Source organism: Larus michahellis, chromosome 6 (assembly GCF_964199755.1).
Source record: "Larus michahellis chromosome 6, bLarMic1.1, whole genome shotgun sequence".
Classification (NCBI taxonomy): Eukaryota; Metazoa; Chordata; class Aves; order Charadriiformes; family Laridae; genus Larus; species Larus michahellis.
The window spans coordinates 43,008,132-43,033,703 of NC_133901.1; the positions used below are offsets into that span (position 1 = coordinate 43,008,132).

The 25,572-nt window shown below is 40.6% G+C and overlaps 1 protein-coding gene across 2 annotated transcripts; it reads right to left on the reverse strand.

The window, feature by feature from the left end:
- Nucleotides 1-422: 422 nt before the first annotated feature.
- On the reverse strand, nucleotides 423-25,030 carry MMRN2 (multimerin 2). 2 transcript variants are annotated; one of them, XM_074591012.1, is made up of 7 exons: nucleotides 24,299-25,030; nucleotides 11,800-11,922; nucleotides 10,629-10,735; nucleotides 9,395-9,463; nucleotides 7,978-8,151; nucleotides 4,964-6,856; nucleotides 423-3,936 (listed from the first exon to the last, which is right to left on the reverse strand). In XM_074591012.1, the coding sequence occupies exons 1-7, from the start codon at nucleotides 24,574-24,576 to the stop codon at nucleotides 3,548-3,550; spliced, it is 3,033 nt and encodes a 1,010-aa protein (XP_074447113.1). In that variant the 5' UTR covers nucleotides 24,577-25,030; the 3' UTR covers nucleotides 423-3,547. The 2 variants fall into 2 exon arrangements, with proteins under 2 accessions (XP_074447113.1, XP_074447115.1); XM_074591014.1 differs by lacking the exon at nucleotides 7,978-8,151.
- Nucleotides 25,031-25,572: the final 542 nt, after the last annotated feature.

Below are 25,572 nucleotides of genomic sequence, written 5' to 3' on the forward strand. Positions count from 1 at the left end.
ACGTTTATTTTGTGTGCAAGCCAAAAAACATACTGAGTAGTTGGTGAATTGAATTGCAAGCTTTTAAATAAATTGAAGAAGTATCACTAATTTCATAAAGGATCAGATTTAATTTCATTAATCCCTTATGCAGCTTTATCTTCACCTCCCCGCAAATTACCACTTCAGTCTTTCTCACTGATGTTAATGTAGTAAGTCAATAGCAGCTGTGACTCTGAGTCACAAGAGGACCACTACTGTGGGCTGACCACCTCATGAACCTGGTTCATGAGTGGTGACCACCATGGACTTCAGAAGCTGCCTTGATGTGGATATCTGAAAAACTGATTGCAGAATTCAGGCACTGATGGATGTATAGAGAGTAAAATTGTTGGTGTACAATGGATACTTGCATTTTGAGTAATGGAAGGAGATCATCTTAGTAGCGGAAAAGAAAAAAACATTAGGAGACTTTAATTCTGAAATGTAAAGCATTATAAGATACTGACATTCATAAAGCAGTAAAAGTTTCAGTAAGAAAATAATTACACAAAGTCATTAAGATGCACAGCCAGCTTTGTTTATCTTTTATAAAGCTTAGTGGTTTGATCTGGAAATCCAGAGACCTGAGCTATCGGCAGTGTTTTCTGGCAGTTGCAGGATGTTTGGGAAGTTCAAAGAGAAGTTGGAAGCCTTTTTTTAAATGTGATGCTCAGTTTGATTTCATATATAGATATATATCTATATCTATATATATCTTGGAACGAGCATACATGTTTCTGTTGGTGCTTGGCTGAAACTGCCATCAGGCATGCTAGTCTAGTTGGTCTGCTATGAGATAAACTGAAGCAACTTGTCTACTTACAGACTGCTCTTTTCCTAATGCTTATGGTCAGCTTCAGTTTGTTCTTCATGTTTGAAAATCCCCTATTCTTAATCTATTGAGCTAACCAATTTTTTAAAATTATCAATTAATCATCCTTTTTCCATTTTTGTGGCAAGTTTTTATTTCCTTTAGGTCCTAATCTGGAGTCTGGTGTCTGTTCATTAAAATGGTTTCCTCTACTTTGTTACCTAAAAATGCAGGTCACGGTGATGTGGCCGTAAAGAAATTTGTACCAGTAGTCAAATAGTTTGCTTGTGTTTGAGAGGTGATTTAGATGGAAGTTTATTAAAAAGCTGAGGTATTCATTTAAAAAAGAAACACACCACAAACCAGTAGCTTAATCATCTTTTCTCTTGTTGCTTGAGAAGCAAGCCAGGCTTCCTGGCTTATGTGGCCAATCGAATGTTTTAACCCATTCTCTTTTGTTAATTTTTTGCTTCATAGTCTAAAAATAAGAGTGATCCAGTCAAGTGTATCTTCTGTGTATATGCAGGTGGCTAACTTAAGCGCATAGTTGAAGAATACAAATATGAAAACATCTTTATATTAACATTGTGTTCACTCTGGAGCGGATGATCTCTGAACGTGCCTGGCTTATTCTTCAACAAAAGTAAACTCTGGTAAGCACAAGGATGCCAAACCCTTAAAAGTCCTGTCTGGATGAACTGCAATCCTGTCTACTGCCTACTTTTACAGGTAGCTGTGTGGCTTTCATTCCAGTTGACGCTTTTTGTTAAAAGTTTTAAAACCAAGAAAAGTGTTTTTAAATGTATATATATCCCCTGCCTGTATTTAATTGTGGAAGTTATCTGGTAGCTGCACAACTGGGGTGTTCCTTGAGCTACCCAGACCTAGACAGCACACTTGGCTTGGCCCCGCAGGACACTGCCACCACAAAAGCCCATAGTCAGAGCATCACTGGTAAAATCATCTGGGTCACCCCAGCGTAGTAGCTTTGTACTGAAAGAATCTAATCTTACAATTTGTTGCTTTTCTTCCTTTTTGACACTTCACCTCTTGAAATTTTTCTTCTTCCCTGAAATATTTGAGTGATCTGTGGGACTGAAGATGACACGGAGCGTGCGGGCACTTTGTGCTGCCTGCTGTGGAGCAGTGCCAGATGTGGCTCCCTGCTAGATAAATGGGGAGACTTGTCCCGTTAGTCTCGTGTGAAAATCACCATTGGCTAGGAGTAGATGGGAAATCATTTTCAGTCGTTTGCTTTGTTGGATTTTTCAGGATGGAGAATAACAGTCTTCTCAGCAAGTCACCAGCTGAAACTGCTTGGTAGCTTTCTTTCAAAAGGTACATGTTGTCTGCTTGTCAAACTGATCTGGAGTGCAGTGATATCGGTACTGATGCGTGTTTTAATAATTTTGTATTTAGTGTTGCTTAGCATACACTTAGGTGGGGAGAAAACCCCTTAGCAGGATAGATTTCTGTCAGAAAATGCTACCTTAAAAAGGCATAAAGTACATAATAAGAATTTACCTCTTTCATCAGAAATACTGGGAATTTCTAAATGCATTTCATTTTGGCAAATTTCATTGTTTTAATGTTATTGTGCAAGGCAATAGGATAGACAAAGAAAATACCACAAAAATTGAACTTCTTTAAAATGAAAGCCTTTGGGATATTTTATTTGACAGAAGAAAAGTTTAGGACATGACCAGATATGGTCATCTTGAGATTTTCGAAATTCAAAAAAACTCCACAGTTCAGAAATCCTACACTTTGGTTTACTGTAATTATAAATTTATCTTATATTCAACAATGACAGCAGACCAATGAGCTTGTCTCTTTTTGCTTGCTTGCTTGGGTTTAAACGATTTACTAAGTGCTCAACTGTGGGCTGAATTCACGATATTCTTCAGGATTATCTTTAGAAATAAACTGCATTTTCACCAAAAATGTTTGAATATTGTTGACATTTTCCTAATGTCTAAATGTAGGTGTAATTCATCATAGCAATGTTATATTACTATTAAGTTTTTGCAGTGTAGTTGAAGTACAACACAGGTCCATAACCAAAAAGAACAGGCCATTTCTAAGATACTTGCTTACAAATACTAGCATAGGGCGCATCTTATTGGGTTTGATTGATCTCTTCTAGTGTTCATGTTGTGCACAGACTGAAACATTGAGTTGGAGTGAGTTGCGAAGTTTCCAAGACAGTCTGTGACTGCCTGTGGTCCACCGAGAACTAAAAGGTAAAATTGTTTGTCCTGGCTTGTTGTTTTTAAGCTACTATTTACAAAATATGAGAGTTGATACATACAGTCCTTCCTAAAATTTTTTCCTTGCCAATGGTGGGGGTCTTTGCCATAGGAGAATACTCTTTTGCCATGGGAAAGGAGAAATTATTTGTGCTGTAAGTGAAGAAAGTCCCATAAAACATATTTTCTAATGAGGTACAATTCTCACAGTGGAAGGATTTGGGAACGTGTGTGCTGATACATTTGGAGTCCAAACCATTAGCTTATCACTTGAAAGGAAATCCCATTGCTGCTCATAAGCAACTAATCAAAAGCCAAACACTTCCAGAAAAGAAGCATGAAGACAAATCTAGGGTATTGCTATGTTTAAACACATGCAGTAGGATTGAATACATCACAGATGAAGCAATAGGGAATTGATCCATTGCATCTATGGAAAGATATCAATAAAACAAAATGTCACTATTCAAGTTTTAAATATTAGGAATCCACCCATTGTTGTCCCAGCTGGACTCCGTTTCACTACAGAGCCCTGCAGCAATTCAAAGCATACTTTCTCCCCCTTCTCCATTTCGGCCATAGCAAAAGTAGTCATGGTGTTTCCATTTGGTGTTTTCCTCTGACTACTTGAGAGAGTTCTTTTGTACCCCCGGCTGAAGGAGAGTTGTCCTAGTGCTGGTCCTGAACTAAACTCCACAGAGATGACAAACAGGTAGACACCTTTATGCGGTGCTTTAAAGTAGCCGTGTTCAGGGAAATAGCCGTTTCCATAATTGAGGTAAGTTTCATTAAACCTCAGACTTTTTTCTTTATCTGGCCCTCCTGGGAATCCTACGTGGAATGCCACCAATGAGTCTGAAAGAGAAAGAGGAACAGGATTTTAGCAGTGAGCACTCTTCTTCCTCTGGGATTGTCAGGGTGGGTGATAGGGTGAAGCCTTACCACTCCTGATTTCTACATGCTCCTTTGTAGAGCTAAATGTTTGAAATGGGCATGTGCCTGGGATGAGATCAAATGGTTCCCTGGAAATATCTGAACCACTACTTTTGGAAAAGTATAAGGCTGAGACCACCCAGAAAAAAAAAAAAGAGGCATTTTTTTTTCTGTCCTAAAAATAAATTAGTTTGAAATACAGTCTCTGCTTATTTAGTCTTAACTACAGTTTTGCAGCACGGATACCTAAAAGGGCTGATTTTTGCTCTATGTTATATGTCTATAACAGGGGCTACATCATAAAAGCCAGTGCTAAAGCTGTGGTGGTTTTAATTGCGAGGTGCTTATGGCCACATGTTTACAGGGAAAGGGAACTGGCCAGCCAAAGTGATATAAGGTGAAAACTTGCCTCTGAAGCTTAGCCATAAGAAAGAGCGTGTGGTCTCTGGTCAGTCCTCACTGTTCCACTTGTGCAAATTATAGCAGGTCACTTAATATATCTGTCCACGCTTGGAAGGATTTGGTGCTTTGAGTACGCCTCTTCCGGACTCATACAACAGAGGAAAAAGAAGCAAGACCAGGAAGCCTAATGCTCCCCATCAGCTTCAAAAGAGAAAGCTGCTACTACATTAACATGAGCGTCCACAAACAAAACTTGTGTTCTAAACATCTGAAGGTGAATTAGTTCAAGGCCAATTTCCCAGCAGCTAGAATGGGGATAATTTTATCGGCCTCAAGCGTAAGTGCAGCAGTGTCTCAACTTGGTTCTCACTCAAACTGTTTATTTTGATGGAGGGGAAAAGATGTAAATGATGCCAGAATTTCTCCCTCCAGCATCCCACAAGATGCTGACAGGTCTCACAACTAACGTGCTCTGCGTGTGGAACTTACAGCAGGGCCCAGAAAGAAGCTAGACCTGCACATGAGCAAGTAAAAGGAAAGAACCTACCTTTCTCCAGAAGTTCTGTCTGCACTGTATTTCTTCCACTTATCATTTGTGTATTTTCTCTGTGCTTCTCAGGCTTTTTCTTGTCTCTCTGCTTGTCTTGACCTTTCTGTTGCCTTCTCCCTTTTCTGGTCAGCATTGACTGAATCTTTGTAACATCCAGACTTATATTTGAGGCAACTAATTCTTCATTGCTTCCAAATAGCTTTTTAAAAATCAGCAGATGTTCCTCCAGCTTCCGCTTGATGGTTGCTAAGTCTGCTGAGAGAATTTCCACAGAAATGTTGAGTGGCTCAATTACATTTGCTATTGTACGATTGCAGCTGGATTCGTGCCTCTTGATTGCCAGGCTCAGGTGTTTGATATCATTCTTCAGAGTCATGATATCGTTATAAGCTGAGCTATCCAAGGAGTCATCTTTGGCAGCCTCGTAGTTAGGTTCCATATGTTCTACGACGCTGCGTTGACTGCTAACTTCATCTAGAGTAGAGGATGTCTGCGTTTCTTCTGTGGGATGCTTAGGAGATATACGAGCATGATGATTATTCTGTTGACCTCTCTCCAAGAGATGAAATCTCTTCATAAGAGATTCTAAAGTCACATTTTGTTCTTGGAGTTTATCTGAGATGTGCCTGAGAGATTCTTGCAGCTGAAATACTGATGATATTAGGATACTAGGATCTTCTTCAAACAAGATTTCCATAAATTCTTCTCCCAGTAAAGCCTCCAGTGCTCCTTCATGCCGCATGGCATCTTGCAAAAGAGAGCTGAAAGAACTGTTGAGATACTTAATGTATCGATGAATTTCTTCATCTTTCTTCTTCAAGGAGCCTATGTCTTCCGAAAAAGCCATAACTTGCGATTGAAGCTGTCTGTTTTCTTCTTGACGGAGATTAAGGGACTGATAGATAGATGGAAAAGCTGAGGAGAGCTCTTCAATTTCATTCCTCAAGAGATCTCTGAAAACTGACTCTAAGTGTTTTGTGTCCCTTAAGTTTGATTGTGTGCCTTCAAGGGAATAAGTGATATTCTTTAAATCTTCCTCCAGTACATCAGTGTCAGAAGATATTCTCTGGCAATTACATTCCTCCATGTACCTCAACAGATCTGAATAGTTTTCCCGAAGATTTGAGAGGGTATAGTTGAGCTCTGAGATCTGCCTTTCCATTGCTGCTTTGTTTTCTTCCATAATAAGTGATTTCTCCATTAAAGTTATTGTAAGATCTTCTGGCCTATACTTTGAGATATTTTTTTTTAACTCCTTGAACCACCTCTCTAAAACGGCAATATTCTGAAAGGCCACATCTGACTCCATATAAAGTTCTTTAAGCTGCTTTGCGTGCCCTGCTAGCATGTCATTTATTTGTCTGATGGTTAACTGGGTATTTTCATCTTTGGGACCATGATGTGAGGAGAGTTCTGTTAAATTTTTTTTCAAAGTCTCAAATTTATTTTTGAGATTGTTTTGCTCTTGTTTCATGTTTGCTATGCTGTTGTTGAAAGCTAAGAAATGGGACTGCTGTATCTTATGAAACTTCTTGAGCTTTGTGTCAGTATCTGCCTTGATCATGGTGAGATTGTAGTGAATATTAGCCTGCTGCAGTTGCAGTTGGTTCTCAATATCTCTCTTTACCTGATCAACTTTCACTACGTTTTCTTGAACTTTTGATTCAAACTTAGTTCCCAGCTCCTGGAATTCCTTCTTGGGCACAGTGCTCTCTTGGAATCTTTCTATGCTTTTCTTGTTGGCTTCCACGTCATGGGACAGATTTCTTACCATGTTCGAGAGGTTTTGTAAGCTTCTGTTGAAGCTTGCCCACATAGGGGTAAAATGTTTCCGTAGAAAATTCTCCACATGGGGAAACAGAACTTGCTGCAGAAGCCTTTCCTGTAGATCTGTTAGCACAGTTTTAAAAAAATAATTCAATTAAATTTAAATTCTGCTTTTGGAACACATCTTAATCTGGCCAGGGTAACTCAACTGTGTATTTTTCTATAGTAACTGCCATCTTACTCCCCAAAATCTGACCACATGATAAATTTTGACAATTGCAAAAATAGCCTAATTTTAAATCAAAGTTACTGTGAAGCACATTGTGTCTTTGAGTCTGCAGACGATAACTTAGATATCTATTGACTGCTCTATTTAATTAATAAAAATATTGCATTTTGAAACACCTGGACAAGCAGTTTTGTAAGTGGCTGTAACTGCCTGTTTTCACAACAGTTCTTATCTGGTGGGCTCTTGCTTATTTGACTGTCTCATAACATTGTTCTTTTTCTGATGCTTTCTACAATGCACCTTCTACTTCACAAAGTTATACAGCATCTTAACAGCTGACTATTCCAGGCAGGAGTAAATAACTTGAAAGATCTGTGAAGTATCTGCACTAGCTGTGAATTATACTAAGGTTTGATTTCTGACTTTAATGTTCAAACTTGAGTGCCTTGAAGTTCGCTGGCAACAATAGTCTGTATCATTAGAATATGTTTCTGCAAGCCAGTGGCTCCCATTAGTAGGTCAAATTTGGTAGCTCTTTTTTTCCCACTCCTATATATGGCAGGAATAATGTTCCAGAAAAGGGTCGAATGTTACTGGTTTTTGTTTTACGTGCTCCAGTTTGGTATTCCACACTTTGGACTATATAGCATGAGTATGAAAAAAGGACAAAAGCCAACCCTAAACTCTGTATCCCCATAGACAAGAAGAAGCCATAGAAGCAGAAAAGTAAGCTAACAAATTCAAAGTATAAGCAACCTCTATTCTGTTGTTAAGGCATATTCTGAAATTCCAGAAAAGTATGAAGGAATCTACCCTTCGTCTCATTTCCCATTTCAGATTACACTTGACTTTGCTTTATTCATTTGTATTGGAATTGCATCCATTTTTGCTCTCTTTAGAAACAACCAGCAGACCAAGGGATATCATGGTATTTTTGTTCTCAATTTTTCTTTCTGATCTGCATGGTTTTACATGGCCTATTGGCAGGCTGATAGTTCTGTGTCAGACCTCTCACCTGAATTGCTCTGGTTCACTTCTAACACCATGCTTGTACCGTTGTTTTCAAATAGTCTCTGTAAGTCACCTAAGTTGCTGACTGCTTGATGAATATCACTTTGAAGATCATCCAGTAAAGCCTCATGATTTTGAATGACTTCCAACATTTCTCTTGAATCCACAGGTGTTGACACTAATCACAAGATTAAAAAAACAAAGTCATGCAACAGAGTGCAGCGACCAGGTGACAGGTATTCCTACAAGACCTCTGAGGACACCTGTGTACTTTTTGCACTGACTTTTAAGGAGGTTTGTTGATTTATAGCACCTAAACTTGTGGTGTCTTTGCAAAGATTTTTTTTCAACAGTGATGAAAACCTAATATATTTAAATATTAACAGAAGAACTGCAGCCATGCTAGCCATGATGGCAGTAAAATGTTTTTCATTTAAAATCTCCCCACGCTCTTGAATAATAATTCCTTACAAGCCAATTGACTGAAAGCATAGCAAGGTTTAACCACCCGTAATAAAAGGAGAGGATGAAAGAGCAACTGAGGTGTTTCACTAAGGAATCAGAAGCATAGGGTGTAAGTGTCAGAGCTGACTCTTGCTGAGGGGGCCTTTAACTGATGTTATTCTAAATAAATACCTGCTAATTTTAGCTATAGATTTCAAAGTGTACACTGAGAGTTGCAGAAACTGATATATCCCAACTGTACCATCCTGGGAGCCTCTTACCCTCCAGGGTTACCTTTGACATTTCAATCTAATGGTTTTATTAACTTAAGTAAGTCCTGTAAAGCAACTGCTTATTCATTTAGTGCTGAGAGCATAATGTAAAGAGGACTCCCTTTCAGGGCTGCAACACCTCCCTAAAGCCAATTGCTACAAGATACTTAATAGCACCACAAGCCACACCACTTCCCCAGAGGGTAAGGAAAGGTCCTTCTTGGATGCTTAGATCGGTAGGATAGAGTGCATGAGATAGGAGTCTACGATACCTCGTGATAACAATCTCAAAGCTACTGGGTAGATGCTCTAAAACAGCATTTTGAATAGATCGTTTTTCTGGTAAGACCTGTGCTTTCCTGTGAAAGACCTTAGCAGGGCAAGACGTTGAACATCCCTGCCATTGAAAGGTTTAGCGCTCTGTACCAGCTGGCATTCTCACGAGGTATCGCTGATGGCCAGCCAGCTTACAACTTTTGAAACTTTTTTGGATGCTTTGTCTAGAGCATTGATGTAGTCTTATACCAAAAGCCCTCATTTATGCCAATAAATGTAGTTGTGTAAAAGCTTTCCCAAATAATACTTTCACTAGAGATATTGTCCATAGCTTATCTTGTTAAAATTGCAGCTAAAAATGGATCTCTTTTTTCTGATCTGTGACTGAGATGTAAAAGAACGGCAAGCAAAATGACTTCAAACACGTACTGTGGTTTGAGAACTCCTCCTCTTCCCGTCCTTCAGTTTGATTTCCTGGCACTGGAATAAAATTGGGATCTGCAATTGAGATGTAACACATCTGTGAAAATGTTTTAGACACAGAAGCTACTACAGTTTAGCAAGGCATCGCAGGGCAATTTCATGTGTAGTGTGACTGATGTGGAGACAGGCTTCTGCGTTGCAGGTTTCTTATGGAAAGAACATCTTGTCTGACGATTTTACTTGCTTATGGCACTGCACTAGCATATTGCATAAACGGTGATGCTATGCAGTAGGGGTGGGGTGATGCTGCGTTATTGCTCTTAAGAAATGAGTCTATTGCAAATATCTGCGCTTTTTTTTTTTTTTCTGGGGGTTCCTATCAAAAGATCTGCAAATTCCTCTTCCTTGTTCCACAGTTACCTGAGCTTTCTGATGGCACCAACTACAGTGAGTGATGCTGTACAAATGAGGAGATAAAGATGGAGCAACTGGTTTCAGTCAATGAGTGTAATGAAGGAGAGACTAAACTAGAAGCACTGTATTTGGTAATATCTTTACAACATTATAAATGAAGGTCAGGCTGGGGCACCACCTAGAGATAAGTCTATGAATAAAAGCTATCTGTGAAGCTAAACCTACAGAGATAAAAAAAAAAGGCACTCCTGTTTTATGTGTGGAGTCTGTAGGTGAGTTAGACATAGATTGTGTGAAAATTTTCACACAGGTGTTTGCCTTTTTTGTTATGGTTGCCTTAATTTCTAGAGGGAATTACCTTTTATCCATTTAAATTCTCTTTTTCCTTTTAGTGTATTACTTGCTAAATCCTGCCAATGCCATGAAGTGCTCTGGTTTTTAAACCACACTGTCTCCCCTCTCTTCTACTTAGCAGGTGCATGCATCATTATTCAGCAGCACAAAGGGTTGTAGTCGTTTATTGTTTGTAAAGGCTATTGCTAGAGCTTCCGTGGCAGTAACAGCCTGGGCACCTTTCTCCATGAGTAAAGATTACAAAGGTGCTTCTAACAGAAGAATAAGTAGCTAATGCTATTAGCTACTAATTGCAGCTAATTATAACTACTCCTTGTTTCAAGGTACCGGTGATTTGGGACATAGCAATCCAAAGAAAATAAGGCATTAATTCTCAAAAAAAAGAGGGAAAATGAATAGGCAAACTTATTTCTTGCCACCATGACTGGCGTTTAGTCATTAATTCTCACGCTTTTTCTCTAGCTTTCCTTACCATGCTGTTCACAGTTCTTGCCGATAAATCCAGGGCAGCATTTCCACTGCAAAGACTTCAAAACCTTCTGTTTCACTTGATAGATTGGCTTCAGAGCTGTCCTGTACCTGGGGAGTAAGGGTCTGGGCATTAGACTCCAAGTTATTGTCAGTTGGTGTCACTTGGGGTAAATTCACTGACTCTCACAGCAGTCTGGTGCCAAGTGTGTCCTAGATGACTAATGCAGAACACAGTAAAGAAATTTGTCATAAACTGTATGACTGCTGCTTAGTAAAACACTTGGGCAGTCCACAGCAATTTTTTTCCCCTACATAAAATTGCCTTTCAGGACTATTTCCTGCAACAGGAGATGTGTGCAAATTCTTACACGCTGACATAAAGGTAGCTACTATTCAGTGAGCAGGGCTCCAGTGCTCTGCCTCATGCTTTTTTTTAAACAAATATTCCTAAATTTCACTGTTACCAAGGAAGATACAACTTTGGTTAAAAACTTCACTAGAAATAATCATGAAACTTTTTTTTTTGGTTGTTATTCAGAGAAAGAGAAAGAAATTGTATTAACAAATAGCAAAAGCATTTTTGCAATTAAGTAACTACGTAGATGTGAAAACATATGAGTATTAAATATTATTTCACTTCAAAGGTGTGTTGTGATTCAAGGTATCCAAACTTAAAAAATGAGTCAGTGCTGGTGCCTTAAGGTACACTATTGGGCTTCCACAGTACCCTTTGGGCAGCCAGTCCTTCTGAAAGGAGAGTAAGCACTTGGGCAATTGCACATCTCTGACTCCTGCCATGTAAATAGTCTCACTGATGGCCACAGGCAGAGATTTTTTTTTGAGTTTTGCATGGGTATTATGACCTGAAAATCATGGAAAAAGTATGGTCTCTATTTATTTTCTCTGAATAAGCGTGTGGGAGGATTTGAAAAATCACTTAATCACCTTGCAGTCCTGTACTTGATGGCTTGGAAAGGCAGTTGTTCTCCCAGGTTACTTAAATGCCTGATCACCTGAGGTACATAAATCAGAACCTTACATCACTTTGGTATTAAACTGAGTTGATGCTTTTAATTGTTTTTAAAATGTGTCATTAAATACTTCTGAAAATATTATTTAGGTACTTGAGAGAAAATTCTGTTCTCTTCGGTGGTTTTATTTAGGGTACTTACATGATCTTCTGGCAGTCTGGTGCTCCAGTTAGACAGGGCTGTTGGGAATTGACAATGTACTTCTCCTTCATGCAGGCTTCTATGTATGTTACCAGCCGAGACTGCAGGAAGGAACACCAGTTCCTAGTGGAAGAAAGACATGGGAAAGGAATTTGAAATGTCTTTTTAAGCCTGTGCTTGTAACACTGCCAAGGAAGAGTGAAATGCAGAAGGGCCTTCTGGGTTTTTTTTCTTCTTTTTTTTTTTTTCCCGTTTTTGTCAGCTGGGTGATGAGGAAAGTGGAAAATGCTTGCTAGCTTCTCCCTCCACTCCTAGTTCATTTGTTTTCATTTGGGATGTTTATCTAAGTTTGTTACAAAAGGGTTGATTGTCTGAACTTTGATGCATTAGTTCCATTTCCAGTCCTTTCATTTAGCAGAAGAAATTTCCAACCCATGATAACCTGCAGGTTAATGTCACTTTAAGTGTCAAATTGCCTTTCTCGGCATGTTGCCATTTCAGATGCCTAATGACTGACTCATCAGGTTGAAGCAGACTGCTTCTGAAAACTTAATCCGACATAAACTCCATTAATAATCAGTGTCTCCCTAAGTATTACTTCTTCAAGATAATATAGTAACTGATTGGATTTTATTAGTTAGACTAGCTTTGAAGTAATTTCTCCCATCACCTGCAGGAAAACAATATTGGAAAAATGAGAGTTGTTTTCTTGGGTTTTAGTTTTATGCTTCTAGCAAGGACAAATGAGTTTTACTGGTCTGGTAGATTTTCTAAGTCAGAATTATATAGGCAACTGTTAATTCCAGAGTGTAGGTAAGCCTCTTCCTTTTCAGGAGTTTAAAGTCAAGACATGGAACTGTACTGTTGGTTGAAGTTTGATGGTTAAAATCTAAGATGAAAAGTGACAGTAAGTGAGGAGCAGTAACTATAATGGGAAATGGAAAAAAAAATAGTTATGATTAGCATCTGATTAATTAGTAATTGCAACTTTTGTTCATAAACTATGCATGTATTCAACACATTATTTCAGATAGTGTGTTTACAGAACTTCACCGGTTAAGCACCAAGGGATCCTGCCATTCTGTATGGATAGCGATGAGTAGAAAAGAGATGTGATGGCTTTGTTTGGCCAGAGGAGCTCTAGGGAGATAAGGGGTCCCTGCTCTCTCACTCTGTAACTCTGGCTACAAAACTTTCAGAGGAAGGGTCACTGAACCAGCAATTGCATTTTACAGACAACCTCTCTTAAAGACAGTCTGGGGCCTTGTGTTTCACAGGAGTTTGGCTACGTGTCCTGCCTGTTGTAGGAGAGCACCTACAATGGTTATTTCTAAAACTGTGCACACGGGGCACTTTAGGAAGTTGCAACATATCACTTAAAAACATACTGGTGTCAAAATGTGCTAAACCTCTTCTTTAGGGAAAAGGTGGCGTTGAGTAGTGGGGAGAGAGAAATTAAACCCTCACGGCTATAGCTAATTCACCATAACTTTTCAGGGCGTCTCTGTATAGACAGGTCCAAACAGGCTACCAGGTTAACACAGTTAACCTTCTGGTTCCTGTCTGGGAAATGGAAGCAGGGATTGGATTTAGTTCTTCTTTTTGAATGAAGATGCAGTTTTTGAGGGATAAGGGGCTCAGAGTGCTACGGTGACTGTGGCAGCTCAGCCTCTGTGGTTTGGGCTCTGAAGTGGTGACCGTCCACAGCCCATGCTGCCTGGGCACCAGGCAGGCTGCAGAGGACTCCATCTTCCCAGTGACCCATGAAATCCAGCTCTTCCCCTTGCAGCAGAACCTGTGGCTCCTCTAAACATCCCTTGATGCTCACTGGGTTGGGGCTGTTCACTATTCTCAACCAAAACGCTAAACTCCACAGTTTAAATCACAGTCTTGTTTTTCAGAAGGGAAGACTGGCATGAAATGAGTTGCAAAAGGGGTCTGAGGCCTTCACCGCTCCCTTGGGGTAAAGCACCCACAGAGGAAACAGCTCGCTGACTGTCATGAAATTAGCTGTTCTGGTTGAAGACCACTTGGATCTCAAAAAATGAGCTAGATGTCCGTGTGACAGGTGTATTAGTGATGACAAGAACTGGTCGTTATGGTATATTTTTTTAACATTGTTCTTCCTGATACGGCCACTGGCAATTCAGTATTTGGAAAGTTTGAATGCCCAAGAGTAAATCTGATGAGTGAGTAGGTGCTATTTTCACATGATTTGGAATTTTTCCCTCCTCTGTCTGGCATCTCTAGGGGTCTGCTGTTCTACCTCTAGTATGGTTACTCATAGCCATTACTATGAGCCTTAGAGCTTGCTGGGGTTAATATACACAGCGTATCTGCTTAAATGAAGCCTGGAGAAAAATTAGAAATCGCAGTATATGCCTTTGTGCATACTATTGAATTCCTTTCCCTTAAGAAATCACCACTAGTTTCTCAGAACAAAAGTAATATCAGACCTTTTACAGTACTGATAGTGTCAGATGGGGTATTTGGAGGTATGGAGGGTTCTTGTACTCTGAATTTATTGCAGCTCGTGTTATAATGGAGCAGAGCATTGTGTGTGGGAGAGCTGTAAAGAATAGCTGAACTTCAGGCAGTATATTTTTAAATGGGAACACAGGAACCAAATCTCTGATAATCAGCATATATGGAAAAAGTTTGCCCCTCTGAGAGAGTTGCAGAAACAATGGGGAACTGAGTCCCACGCAAAAGCAGAAGCTGCGGCCACAGCAGCCGGGCGGCCAGGAGAAGGGAAGGAAGCTGGAAACCTCAGGAGGGAAAGGGCAGACAGCCTGGGCTAGCTGGGGATGGTTCACCAGGCCTGCTGGGACATGGACAGCCTTTCTTGCTCCCCCGTTTCTTAAGGAAAACGTGATTGTGATTTCAGCAAACACCCATGCAAGCAGAACTCCTCATCTCCTAGAAGCAGGGTCAGGAATGTGGCAAAGCCTGCAGTGCTGGGAAAGCAGAACAGGAAAGCAGGCCGCTGCAGCCTTTGTTGTGATTTCAAGCCAAAACAGCTGTTTTCGTGAGCTGGAGTTTTAAGGCCTTTACAAGTGACTGAGGAAATTTTTGTTGGCTATTATCAATGGGAGTCTTTTTTCCTATGGGACAGAACCAGAAGACAAATCGTCAAGTTTTCATTAAATCATTACTCTTCCAGAGTCAAACGCTCTGCCTGTGTCACTGGGCGGTTCAGTTAAAGCCGGCAGACCCACACACGTGCTCTGGCTGACGTCTGCCTCTGAGCCGTGCATGTGCCCCCCAGGCTTTATAAGCCTGCATTGCTTTTCAGTGGTCGGTGTAAGATGAAAAGTTCTGAAACAGAGACCCTCATTGTGTTTGCCGTTAGGCTGTCCTCTCACATGTGCCTGGCAAGCCATAGCTGGGAGTGGCTTTTACTCCCTCAGATCCTCTCTGCCCCTTTTTTTCTGGGGAAATAAAGTGACCCGATGCTTCTGCTGGAGTGCGCTGGCATCCTTGCGAGGTGCAGTATCTTGGGTCTGCCCGCAGGATGCCCGCCAGCTCCAGGCAGGAGTCTGCATTCAGTGGGGAAACCTCCTTTTAAAATAGGATTCTTTCGCTTTAGTGTTTTGTTCTTTCCTAATGAAAACAATCCCCACCCTATGAATCATCAGCTGGGCTGATTTGTTTTTCCCACCATACGCTGCTCCCAGACACGTCCTTTGAGTCGTGTAGGCCATACAAATCTAAACCAAGTGTTGACGTGCATCAACACGTGTGTGAGCAAGAATGTGGCACGGTATGACTGTGACTACTTTTGCTATATTGCACATGTAAATGTGCACACAAATTTAATAGAAAACATGAGGATTACCTTTCCAAACCTGTTAATGAGTTGGACGTACCTGTAGTGCTTCCCACTTGTAGAAAGGGCTTATATTGTATCAGAAATGGAATCAGTGTTTGATCCCAACTTGAGGCTTACTTAGGACAGTTATTAGCAGTATGCAGAATGAATAACATGGAGAAAAAGGGAATTTGATAGTCTCAAAAATTTCCTTTAACGGTGGTCACATTTCTTTGTGTCCATTTTTCTTTAGTATCTGGTCACTAGTTCTCCTTCACTTGATCTTAAAAGCTGAAGTGCTACATGATACCATGTTTTGGTTTTAATACTAAAAACCTTCAGTGGTTTTGAGTTGCGTGAAGCTTACCAAAATTTATTCTTTTGTCAAACAAGTAAATAAGACCTGTTTTTCCCATCTGTAATGAGCTGCAATATAGATATGTATGCACAAAGGTGAAACTTTTATTGCAGTATTTTTTGCACATCTAGTCAAATGCTTCCTTCAAGGAAGCTTTGATATTTCTTACTAAAAATACTCCTTAGCTGTATTAACCTTGAGGGAAAATATGTCATTCTTTAATGTTAAGTGGAACAATTTAAAGACTTACAAAGGCTTGAACTAAAGTTCAGTGAGGTGAGCGGGACTACTTCTGCTGGCACCAGTGGGCTCTGAATCAGGCTCTGAAGTTTCAAAGAGCTGCTCTTTCACAAGTAGCCCTTCCTTTATTCAGCTGGAACACAGCAGCTTTGTGTTCTGCTTCTGTGTTTTTTCTCCCTCTTTGTAATTCTGTTGCTTCATTCACTGAATATATAACCAGCTTAACACCCTCTGCTTCCATTCTCTTTAATGCACTTTCCTTTTGATTCAAGGCTCTGCTGCCAAGGAGAGAGGAGTAGCAGCTTTCTCTGCAGTCTGGGGAATGGTAAAGTTTATAACAATACTACAAGTTAGAGCAACACTTGAGGGAACCCTAGCAAATCCAGGGCTACAGATGTTTCATTTGTTCAGTTGCGTTTCCTGTTTTACATTCCAAGTAAATTAATCCTTTTTCTTCAAGCAGGAAAAAAGGATCTGAATAATTTTCTTTACTAGACTAGGGCTTTTTTTCTAGGCTTTCTTCTAATCTCCTTATTGAATAGAGTCTTCATATGAATAGAGTCATCCAGTTTTGCCTTATTTTGAAGTAAGTGTGTTCTTTTGTCTGACGTTAAATACATCTGATGACAAGGTGTTCTGTATTTAAATAAGATTCAGCAACTTTAGGTTAGCTCAAGCTCCTTTTATTTGAACCTTTAAGGTCTTTAAGCTATAAACTGAGCAATGATATTTTTTTTCTTATGTTGGATACTACTTTTGCTTTTACTGAAACATTGCAAAATGCAAGTAGTTCTATCTCTGATTCTAGGATTTGGCTGCGCCAATAAAATAAAACCCACAGAACCAGGAGATAAAGTGAGATGGCTGCTCTGCAGTAATTATCACTGCTCAATTGAATCGCTTTTTTCATACACTGCTACACTGACAATCACAGCATGATGGTGTGAATATTGTCCCCCAGCTCAGCTAGGTACTTTACATGCTTTATTTTTCTTAGTTACATATTCTCATGATTGGCACTGCAATGCATAATTTTAGACACTTCCTAGGCCAGTGGAATTTTTGCCTGAACAAAAGCTTCAGGACTTCAGGACGTTGTTTTTCCAGAAGTTTTGTTATTCCTTTGGCTGTACAACCAAATTGTCTTTCACATCAGTTTCCTCATGTTTCTAAAGCCAGTTTCTATAATTACTTGGAAAACTCCTGTCCAGCCATTCCTGTGCCTACCACCGACAGAGCACAAAACTTTTCAGGTCCATGACACTTTCCTTTTCTATACAATGCAAAAGGCACCAGATAAGCAATGATTGCTGCTTAAATGTGCTACAAGATGACAATAGAAGACTATGTTCTATTTAATCAAGTGATTTTCTGCTAATGTGTGCAGAGTGACTCCTGGCTTATACCAGCTGAAGTGGAAAGAAAAAAAAAGAAAAAGAATGAGGCATTAGCTATGGAATATTCTATGTTCTGTTTTTCCCTCAGTGCAAAATTCTCACTGACAAGAAAAAGCAGTCTCAATAAAACAGAGGAACAGAGGTAAAATATCACATTTAAATTCATCTAAACTAGGCCTATGCAAGTCAAATATAAGTCAGATGTATCTTTTTATTCGTTATGGAATGCAGAAGGCATTCAGCTGTTGAAAAAGGTGCTGGCTCTCTGAGGGAACACAGTGTGCCACTGGGCTTTTAATTAGCAGACAGTGAGTGATTGCTGGTGGTCTGTCAGTGAATTCTCCATCTCTTCCTGAGCAGCCCTGTGTTACAACTAAACAGCAGAAATTAAATTCTCCTATTTCTCTGCCTTTCCCTTAGGATGGGTAGACCTCCCTCTCAGGCAGGGTCTGGCACCTTCCTGTGACTCATCCCATGAAACACCCGGTTTTTCCCTGGGGTTTAAGCAGGCTGATGGATTTCTGGTTTACCTTAACAAGCTGGGCTGAAAAGAGTGGCAGTGGCAGTTTGAAACATGTGGATTTCCGTAGTGCTGGAAGCCTTCCAGAGCCCTGAGTAGTGCTGGTGGAATGCCACTTTTATTCCAACAGTAGTGCCAGTTAATCTGTTATCAGCTGGGACTTGTCCTGCAGAATATCCTGAAGACTTAGTGCAGTGAGGGCTTTCTGAGCAAATACAGCCTTGAACCTGGAGCCTCACTGGGAGCAGACGCCCTAGAGAAGGCAGGCTTGGCTGGGAGCTGGTTTTGAGCCAAATCCAACTGCTGTACAAGCTACTTCAGAGAAATAAATGCAAGAGGTTTTTCCTCTTCACAAAGTGTCACAGCCGTTACCTCATCTATATTATCCTGCCCACAATACAAGCCCGCCCAGAGTGCAGCTTACACTTGGATTTCATCTTTTGATTCCTGCAGACTTAAGTTCACCCTGTGTATAGCACACTCACTCCTTTGTCCCACCTTGTCTTGAAGCAGGAATGGCAGCCAGTGGCCACCTACTGTCACAGCTGTGCTGATGCCAGCGAGGCAAAGGTGCGGGGGAAAACAGGCTTCCCAGAGGGCATGAATCCAGGGTGCAGACAAGGTGTGCCAAGGCTTGCCATGATTGTGTTTTGGTCATGGGTGTGATTTTGTTCAGGGTCGGCCAACGATCATTCATTCAAGGGGTATTGACCCGCAGGAGTAGGAAGTGCTGACAGTGGTTCTGTGGCTGTGGTGAAACCAGAGATCCCTTGCTATCTGCTGAAAGAATGAACGGCTGCAGCTTGCACTAACGAGCTCTGTGACAAAGGAAATAAAACAATCCTGTAGGCACAGAGGGTTCGATAACACCTGTGTCACATGCCATGAAGCTGATTCACTTGCATCAAATACCCTAATGGGGAGCAATTCCACCTGCAGCTGTGCAGCTCAACAAGAGAGCCAAATATCGAATGATGGCTTTTGTCAGCAGTCACTGTCTGAGGCAAAAGCTTAACTGGAGAATTTCCTGAAGTCCTGAAAGGAGCCAAGTGCCTGACTTTGATGGGAAACCATTGCTTCTGTTAATGAACTTGGCACTGTGGAAGCTATTGTTGAGCACTCAGTGGCCATTCCACTAGTTCACAGGATGTCAGGGGCTGAAGATCACATTTGGCTGCATTTCATCCAAACGTGTCTTATTTTAAGTATATGTTCTATGCCCCTTTGTTGGGAAATTTCAGTATCGCGTAAGCTTCCTAAGAGAAGTCCCTGTCTAATTTGGAAGAGATAGATGAGTTGGTGTGAAACTGCTCTTAATTAAATCAATGGATATTTTCCTGTAAAAGTAGACAAAGAAAATAAGCTATTAAGGTTGAGCATTGTTCTGACTTTCCCTAGAATAAGTTTATCCCTAGTTAAACTGATTTGGGTTTTCTCTGCTTGTCTATAGTTCAGAGGATAGTTGTTCTGTATTTTGACACCCCATATAATCAGAAAAAGAGGCCTACTTCTTTGTGGCTGTCTCAGTGCTGAATTAAGGAAGAGATGTGTGTTTCACTGAGATAACAACACACCTGGTTGACATCAGGAAGCCTTCCTGTAACCAAGGGTGACTTCATAGAATCATGTGTCCAAACCTCCAAATATGTTAATGCAATTAAGGATTTACTTATGCTGAAGATTCTTGCCTCTGCTATTTATAATTCAGGTGGCGGAGTTTGGTTTTGGTTTGTTTGATTGTTGTTTTCATTTTTTGCAAACACATTGTAATTGTAAGAAAAATCCCAGTAGGTGCAAGATGGAGCATGTGTTTGCAGATTAAAGAGAAAAACAGAGAACTAAACCACCTGCCCAACCAGAGGGCAAATCCAAACCAGGAGCTGCTTGGCAATGATTACACTTTTGGCAAGACAGAGGAGAAGGTCTCTGAGACTTTGTCATAGCTGGGGAAACCAGCTTTGGGTGCTGTGCTCCTTCCCATCTCATCACCACAGTCCATGTCTCCCTTACTGGGTCAGCCGTCCATTTGGGGACCAACTCTGTCAGTGTGGTTACTGAGGGAGAAAGTTAAAAATAACCTCTGCTTTTTTCCTAAGTTTATTTTTAACCTGGAACACTTAAGTGATCTGGTTTACAGTGTTACTTGCCACACAAGTCAGGTCAACTGAGAGTACGGGCAGCTTTGGGCTTTGCTGTGGTAGCATGTGGTGGAATTGTACCTTTTAGATGCTTTGTTTATCTTTTTTTTTTTTTTTTTTAAATATGAACACTAAGTGCATGAAATCTGAGGTGTCAGCCTGACTGTTCTTCTTGTTGTGGGCACCTGGATTAAAGCCAGCTGGCTGCAATTCTGCTCAATGCTGTGAAAAGATAGGAGCTTTGGGCTACAGTGCTCCGCTAGTGGTGCTTCAGTGCGTTGCTTGATTTAAGAAATAATCCCTTTGTAGGGAGAGAAAACAAGCCCTTCCAAGTATAATTGCAGTAGAGGTCTTTCCATGGATCTCAGAGCAACAGATATAAATCCATGGCAAGGGTATAGAGAAGATGGCATGTTCTTCCCAGGGCCAGGGAACCTTTCTTTTCAAAGGTTGGGTCACCATGTTCCTGGCCCTCATACAGCCGTATGGAGGAGGACATGTATTCCAGTTTTATCTGCCCAGGTCTGAATTCTACAGCCTGAGGAAGGGCGCACAGCTGTATACTTACGTGGCCCTCTCCTTCAGCTCCCCTGAGGTCGGCTCAGCACCATGCCTTGCTCAGGCACGTGTCATTACCAAGTATTTGATGGAAGTGGCTCTAAAGAAAGAAAAATCTCCGAAGTGGCTTGTCAGTTTAGGACAATTTTCACAAACTATCAGGTGTGTCATCCACGTAGCAATTATCAGAATAACAATAGTGATGTATTATCTCATTGACATGTTTATTGTCCCTTTCAATATGACTTATTAGACAGCAGTTGAATTGGTTACACCTAGTGGTAAGTATCAGAGTAGGTGATGAGCTAATGCAAACTTGAAGGCTCTTATTTGATATTGGGTCACTTTTAGAACTTCCACATATCTGGTCATGACCCAGGCACATTTTCAAGCCTCATTTTGGCTGCCTGTGTCCGCACGCAGGAAAGCCACCAGTAACAACACAGCGTTCCTATAAGGTTCTGCGTTAGGCATCTTGTTTATATGGGAAATGAAGAATGCAAATGTATTTATTACCTTTTTTGGTTATTATGCATTGAGGATTTATGAAATCCAGAATCTGTTCTTACTGTTCTCTACTCTTCAGCTTCCATTGCTAAAGCAAACGCTAGTACAGTCCAGCAATTTCACAGTACAGATCTCATCATATACTGGTGCTTTCATTTCCCTTTTTAATTCTGCTGGAAGTTTCAGTACACATGGATCCATTCACCTCAGCCATAGAATAAAATGTTTAACCTCAAACTGATCAGCTCGTACGAGGCACGGCTGCTGGAGCGGGGAAGAAACAGGTGATTTCCTTTGGAAAATTGGCCTTTTCTGATAATTTTGATTTTTGTAGTTAACATGTGCAAACACTGAACATGCAGAGCTTCTCTGGTGCACTCAGATAAAAGCAACAGCTGAGATGCTAAACTGTTACCTAGTTCTTCCTATAAAGAATAGTTGAAACAAGGATTATTATCCACACATTTCTTTTTAAAAAAAGTCACCTAAAGGCCAGTGATGTCTTACTGATTGTCTTACTTTAAAATTCTTATTAGAATAATTGTGTTATTCTAAGAGGAATTAATTAGTAAAGTAACATATCCAAGCATTTGACTGGGATCTAAGGAGTCATTTGACCTTATATGCTGAAATAGAAACCAGAGAATTCTGTCTGACTAATTACCTTGGACATGTTAGTCACGGTGGTCTCAATAATTCAAATAACTGCAATGAGTAAAATAATGCTCTGATTTTTTTTTAAATGTAAGACTATTTTGCAACAACCACTATTTCTAATACATAGGCAAAATAGCAAAAGGTCGGAAAAACCCATCATTTTTGTTAGAAAATGATGAGACAAAACTTTACCTCAGAGACAATTACCATAGTTTTTTTCATATGTTTATTTCCTAGTTCTGAAAAGAAAGTGTTCGCTTATTTCAAAAGTGAACTAGAGGCTGGACATGGCTTTGGTAGGAAATTACTTTCCACCACCCCAGGCATTTTTGTGGCATGTCTTTATCTTCCTGTATCTCTCCGTTCCTGATGAACTTCTGATGCTTTTCTTCTTGCTCTCCCCTTTAAGAGATATAAGCTCAGTTCCGCAGGGTTTTTTCCAGGGCACCTGTCACACATGTGAGATACCAGATTCATGACAACTTCTTGCCTGTGCATAGCAGGGTACTCTGGCCATGAGTACTTGAGGACTTCAGGCTCTGAAGGTACATTGCTTCAACCATTTGCAATGACTTTGGGAATCTGGAGGGTGGTTACAAGGGGAGCTGTGCTGTCCCTTCTTATCTGCACTCTCTCCCCTCAGTTTTAGACATAATTCTTCTCAAAGTCTCAGATTTCTTTCATGGGATGTACCAGCTTCCTGGGCTTGTGTGCGCTATAAAAGAACAAATACCTTAAAACTACTGCCAGGCTAGGTTTTTGTTGCCTGTAGTCATCAACATAGTTTTATAATTGGGAAGAACATTATGATTTGACTCATTATGCAACTATCTCCATAAAAGGAGGAAGCATTTCTCTTCTTGGGAGGAAATTAGGATGAGTAATAGCTGGTCCTGAACTGAATTACACAAGCTGGTGCTGAACAAGTTGCATCGCAAAGGAAGAAATCCGTATTAGGACAGTATATTACAGCATCTTGCTGACCTCTACGTGCACCTTTTTACACCACTGAATTTTCAAATTGCTCTCAGCATTTCAACCAGCAATCAAATCCAGAGTACCACTTAGGCTTTGTTTTCCTTCCTCTGACAGTGTCTGAAATGCATTAACCAGGAGTTGGTGAATTAACAGAGCATGTCATTATTGAACACTACCCATCAGGAAACTGGAAGTCAACACTTACAGGCTTTAGAAAATGACTTAAGGGTAATGGTGGGAGATCAGATTTGTGGGAATATGTAGTATGAAGGGCAACAGGGTTTGAATACACTCACCATGCAGGAGGCAGGCCTTAATTTTACATGTAGATGAGATCAGAAACAAGATCACATACTTTAGTTTGCATGAAAGGCAAGCATGATATGAGCAAGGTTTTGTAGTCTCTTTCCATCTCCCTTTTTACCTTTCCTCAGGAGCATTTAAAGGGAAAAATAGCAGGGTATCCTAAAGCACTGAGCTGTGAACAGCACTCTCTGTGCTGCTGTTTCAGCTCTCCTAAACAGGGCTGTGCAGTACCCATTCATCAGGGCTATAAAAGATGCACTCACCGCCCTGCTTTGTTTTCATCTATTTTAAACATTTAGAGACCTACTTGCGTGCCCTGTAAAACTTACAAAAATCATAGTGTTTGGAAATGTTTCTAGTGAAGTACATGACTTTTCCGCTCAGGATGGCTACTCTTCTCCTATAGGTTACCATGAGAAGCGTTTCACTGTCATGAAAACATTTTGGAGGGGTTGAATCTGTAGTCATTTTCATGCTTATTTATTATTCCTTACCTTGTTATATTTACTCCTTGCTATTTTTATTTTTCTAACATCCTGCCATTCTCTTTCCCTTTCTATTTCTGAGGCCCAAGTCTGCAGCTAGGCACATTCCAATGATGGGCAAAACTTGTCATGATCAGCAAAAATAATCAGCATTGGTTTGTGATAAGAAAAAAGTCAGTATATTAATTTCATATAGTTCTGTTTTGCCAGAAATAGCGTTTTGTTTTATGGTGCTATAGCAGGACTGGAAAGCTGCACATCTGCCAGTTGTGTGCAGGCACCTAACCCCATTCTGCCTCCTCAGACTAGGACAAAGAGACAGTCCCACCTGTGGCTTCATCCTCCATGAGCAATTCAGCTTTCTGTTTCTGTAGTTAAAACATTTAAAGCCCTCCTATTTGGATATAGATTGGTCCCTAGAATCTAATATATTTTAATGAGAAACTTCTATTGAAAATGGTCCTTTATCTAGAGGATAAAAAGGCATCAGAATCAGACAGGACTGCACTACCATTACATGTAAGACAGAGATTAGGGTACTTACCCATTTCGGAACTGTGGGCTCACAGTTTCCAAATCCTCTCTCTCGTCCTGATGTAGGGAGATCATACTTGAAGGGTAATCTTGAGTATCCCCCCTGAGCCCTTCTGCCTCCCAGTAAGCATCTTCCTCGCGTGACACAGGAGTTCTCTGGGGGTATGCAGAGGTCTCATGAATTCGTGGCTTGTGCACGGAACCATCGTGGTACCCGTGATAGTCTGAGTGTTTGACCAGCTTTGCCAACCCTATTGCATTACAGATGAGCAAAAGCTTCACTAGCATTGTGGGCTTTTTCCCACACAGTTACACCTGTCTCTTGTTCTCTTCTCTGAACCTCAGCCTGGATTAATTCAGGAATGCCCCGGCAATATTCTTTAACTGGAAAGTTGGAAGAAGGAAGGAAGAAAAAAAAAAAAAAAAAAGATTTGTAACAAAGAGCGGAAAAAGCTTTCGACCCTCCCAGCTACTGTGGAAACGTCCGTGGCTATTGAACAATGTGAGCCTGGTTCCTGTTGGGGCTCAAATGTCTCTGACAGAGGGGAAAAAAAAAGGTGGTAGGAATATAGCTTATTCAAGGAACTTCTGAGCTTGGCTGCCTTCTAAACTTATCTGTGAACAGGAACTTGGCTTTTATCAACTGCCTTCTCCCTCAGGCACAGGAAAAGGATGTTAGCTTAAAGGAAAGGAAGAGAAAAGAAAGGAAAGAAAATACTGAGCGGTGTAACAGACTCTCATTACCATGCCAGAAAATGTCACAGACCTGCTTGCTCCAGTGTCTGCACATGGTTTTTTTTTTTCCTACAATTTAAAGGCTGAAATACCTTGGCTTTAGCAGCAGAATATTCATGGTATGTACAGCTGTGGTGGGCAACACACATCTCCCCCCTCAGGTGGTTGGAGCAATTTCCCCCCGACCCGGGCCACATAACAATACAATGGACAAGAATATTACCTGAGATACATAATGGTCTAACATAAACAAGAGAAAAGGCTGGAGAGTAACAGACCAGAATACTATGGCAACCCCTTAGCATACCTGGCTCCCATGAGTACGATGGGAGCTTGGGAACAATAACAATAATCGATTGTTCCTGACAATGTATGGACAGTGCCCAAAGAGGGGGGTGATACCAGAACTCCAAGACCTGGCAAGTTCTGGGCTTGCACAGCTGATAAAAAGTGCCAGAGTATTCCATTGTCTGAGTTGGGCCGGAGTGGAAAAGTACCTGACAAAAGCCAATTTTCTCGGACCCTATAAGCAGCAATTCTAGCGAGAGC

Excerpts from the sequence above, each read along its gene's own strand:
- MMRN2 (XM_074591012.1), bottom strand. The coding sequence starts at position 24,576 with ATGCTAGTGAAGCTTTTGCTCATCTGTAATGCAATAGGGTTGGCAAAG. Across the intron at positions 10,736-11,799 it reads CCAGACTGCCAGAAGATCAT|GTACAGGACAGCTCTGAAGC; the intron begins GTAAGTACCCTA and ends CTTACTCCCCAG. Across the intron at positions 3,937-4,963 it reads GACAGAACTTCTGGAGAAAG|ACTCATTGGTGGCATTCCAC; the intron begins GTAGGTTCTTTC and ends TTTCTCTTTCAG.